Here is a 3033-nt window from a genome sequence, read left to right as displayed (position 1 = left end):
TCAGCAGCGTTAGAAGCTTTCTGCCTCCAGGAACCAGCCCGGGGAACAGCGCCGCGCCACCCCCACATGCTGGTTCTGCTGTCCAAAGCCAGCCCAGCAGCCTTCCCAGGGCAGAGGGAACCGGCTGGGAAAGCAGGGGATTACTTCAGTTGACCGGGTACTTCAGTTTTTTCATCAAACACCTGTCACTGGCACCAAAATCGTTATTTAAATGTTATTTCACAACTAGAACAATAACTACGCCTTGAATAGCCTTGACCACCTTCCTGAGGCACAGGTCACATCCCCCTGAGGAAAACAATTTATTTTAATGGTGCCAATTCATAAACAACTGAGTCTTCATCTGCAGCTTTATTCTGTGGGTTATTCACACAGTCTTCACCTGGTCTCAAAGTGAAACAATTTCAGGGCAATTTAATCGTATTTTTAAGTCAATGCTGTCTCCTATTTTTTGCAGCTCCCTTGAGCGGTTGGGTTTTGTTGTTTGGTTTTAATCTGTATATACAGATATCTGCGTATCTGCTCATACCAGTATACATCAGCTGCCTAAACCTCCGTATCTTCACCACTTCCTTGGATATAAGCATGACCTTCAAAAGCATTTGCAACCTTCATTTGAGTGAGGCTAAGGAATGCCTGCTAAGGCCAAATTAGAAGCGTTCAGGCCATGAAAACTGATAGAGCCGTGTTTATTTTGGCTCCCTAGGCCAGTGTACATACCAAACCTCATCTGCAAGCAGGTGTCTTCATTCGGTAAGCAAGTGCTATTGGTCTTGCACAGGACAGGGCTGTTCTCGCAGTGGTAACACCTCAGGGTATAACCTAAGACGACAAGGGTTTATTTTTACTGAGTAAGAAAGTACTGAAATAGCAGCAGCATTAAAAAGGAAAGAAAGAATCACTAAGTGCATCCAACTGTCACAAACCACGTGCCTGGTTATTAAACTCCAGACTTAAGCTAAAAATTCCCAAGCTTTTGTCAGTGCTCAAACTGAGACTGGCAATTCTGAGAGGAAGATTTTGAAGCATGTACTTCTGTCACTTTTAAAAACGCTTACCTTGATGTGCCTGCAGAACAATACAATTAATAATAAATAATTAAATGTTTGCTGCTTTTATCTGCTCCTCATTCTGCCTTTTCCAGAAGGACAGACAACGAGAGCTGCTTTCAGCAGAATTGGATTCTACCCTCTCTTTATTTCTCTCTCGTGCTGTACTTTTCGTTTCAAATTTACTCAGTGGGAATCCAATCTTCTAGCAGCAACACACAGGATCCTTTGCTGGTTACCATCATCCCCCAAAATGCTATTAAATAATCCAGGCCTTTCTTGCTATTTTGCCTTCTCTGACATTTTTTCCATTATGTCGTCCACCCCCATCATAACATCACCTTATACTCACCCGAACTACAGAAGGCAACCAGAACAAGGCAGGTGGTTAACAGGATGCCGTTCATCTTCATCATGCTTCTTCCCTAATCTGAAGGTATAAGCAGATTTTACAGGTTTATTCTATTTAAAAGCTCCATGAAATTAGCAATACACACGGTGAAGAACCGAGCTTTCAGGACTTGAGTCAGTACAGAACTGAAAGCTTTGGCCACAAGCTTGGCCACCAGTGAAAGACCAGAAAATAACTGCACTTCCCAAGAAAGGAGTTTTATTCAAAGAATGTGATGTTTACTATGAGAACTGAGATGTGAGCCCTGACTGGCTGTTGATAGGTCTCCTTTCTCCCCTCTGATTACACCATTCAACAGGTCTCCCTATTTCTTACAGCTACAAATGCAGGAAAAAAAAAAAAAAAAGAGAGAGGCCTTTTAGGTCTCAAATGCTTTTTCTTTTACAGCAATTCCCCAAGCACCCCGGAGCCAGACTGTGCTCCTTTCTTCTCTCTCCTGGGGTTGCAAGACATTTGTCTGCACTAAGGGGGCTTTTTTGCCTCTCCTCTTCCAAAATTTCTCTCCAACAGAGGGACCAACACACTCAGTAACCCACCAAGTGACTACGGCAGTGGCTCGCGTCCTTCCCGATGACTGTAATCCGCAGGGAGCAGGGAGGTAGGAAGGTCAGTGTTTGCTAAGACAGGCAGCTCCTCAGCAGGAGTTATTAGGCTTCTGCACACAGAGCCTGAACTACAAACAACACTATCTACAGCTGAAAAATCTCTGCTATGGCAGAGGACGCTGTTCAGGCTGCGTATCAAGCAGCTTCTGAGGGCAGAGAGGGACCACACTTGTGCTAAAAGGGCATGATTTCATGTTTGTCTCCAAAGCCCAAGTGGGACTGGAAGTCTAAAAGAATTACAGGTATTCAGATAACAAGTTTCACTTCTGATAAGGCGCAGTGAAATGGTCACATTGCTGCTCTTGGCCCTGTTAATGCTACTTGAGGCTATTTCCATACACAGCCTAGAGTCCAGCAGACCATAATGAGGAGACCGACTACGGACTTGAAAAGATGGTTTCAGAGTAAATCACCCTTCTCGACCTTAACTCTAGTTCATTCTCCTACTGGAAAAAAAACCAAACCCACGCTTTTTTTTTTTCCTCCTGTCTGCATGACCTGCTGTTGAGCAGGAAAACTAAGCAAATCAAATCCATATGCGCAGCACAAGATGATTATCTGAGATAAACAACTTTGTGAGAAGCCTTACAAGACCAGAGGCTCAACCCACAGTGACGCGAATCTGCAGGAGCACCGTCAGTCCGGTGGTTAAAGCTAGAGCCATGCTGGATGCAGCAAGAATGTCCCTGGGATCCTCTCCATCCTCCAGGAGCCCTCAGTCACCCAACGGTGCCAGCAGACTAAAACAATTTTGCCTTTTAGCAAAGTCATAACCAGAATAAATACAAGGTGGATGAATACAAATCATCCTAGCCACCATAACAGCTTTGACAGGAGTAATTCAACCAATCTGTTCTTGTGAAAATGAGTAATTATTTCTGTACTACTGAATGACAATGAGACGAGTAAAATTCTAGCTTAAAAAAATAGAAGTATATAAAAGAATATATATATTATTTTTAATTTT

At 43.4% G+C, this 3033-nt stretch overlaps 1 protein-coding gene across 1 annotated transcript in view; it reads right to left on the bottom strand.

Annotated features, from left to right (window-relative positions):
- Positions 1–1465, bottom strand: part of CD59 (CD59 molecule, complement regulatory protein) — a 2390-nt gene extending 925 nt beyond the window's left edge. The window contains exons 1-2 of the mRNA XM_010136600.1: positions 1402–1465; positions 721–822 (exon numbers count right to left, since the gene is read on the bottom strand). Coding sequence (XP_010134902.1) covers positions 721–822; positions 1402–1465 — 166 coding nt within the window. The remainder of the gene's footprint in view (positions 1–720; positions 823–1401) is intronic.
- Between the last annotated feature and the right edge of the window lie 1568 nt (positions 1466–3033).

The sequence above is a fragment of the Buceros rhinoceros genome, unplaced genomic scaffold (genome assembly GCF_000710305.1).
Source record: "Buceros rhinoceros silvestris isolate BGI_N320 unplaced genomic scaffold, ASM71030v1 scaffold46735, whole genome shotgun sequence".
In the NCBI taxonomy this organism is placed as follows: Eukaryota; Metazoa; Chordata; class Aves; order Bucerotiformes; family Bucerotidae; genus Buceros; species Buceros rhinoceros.
The sequence above is the reverse complement of the archived record's forward strand: the minus strand, read 5'-3'. Positions and strand labels throughout refer to the sequence as shown.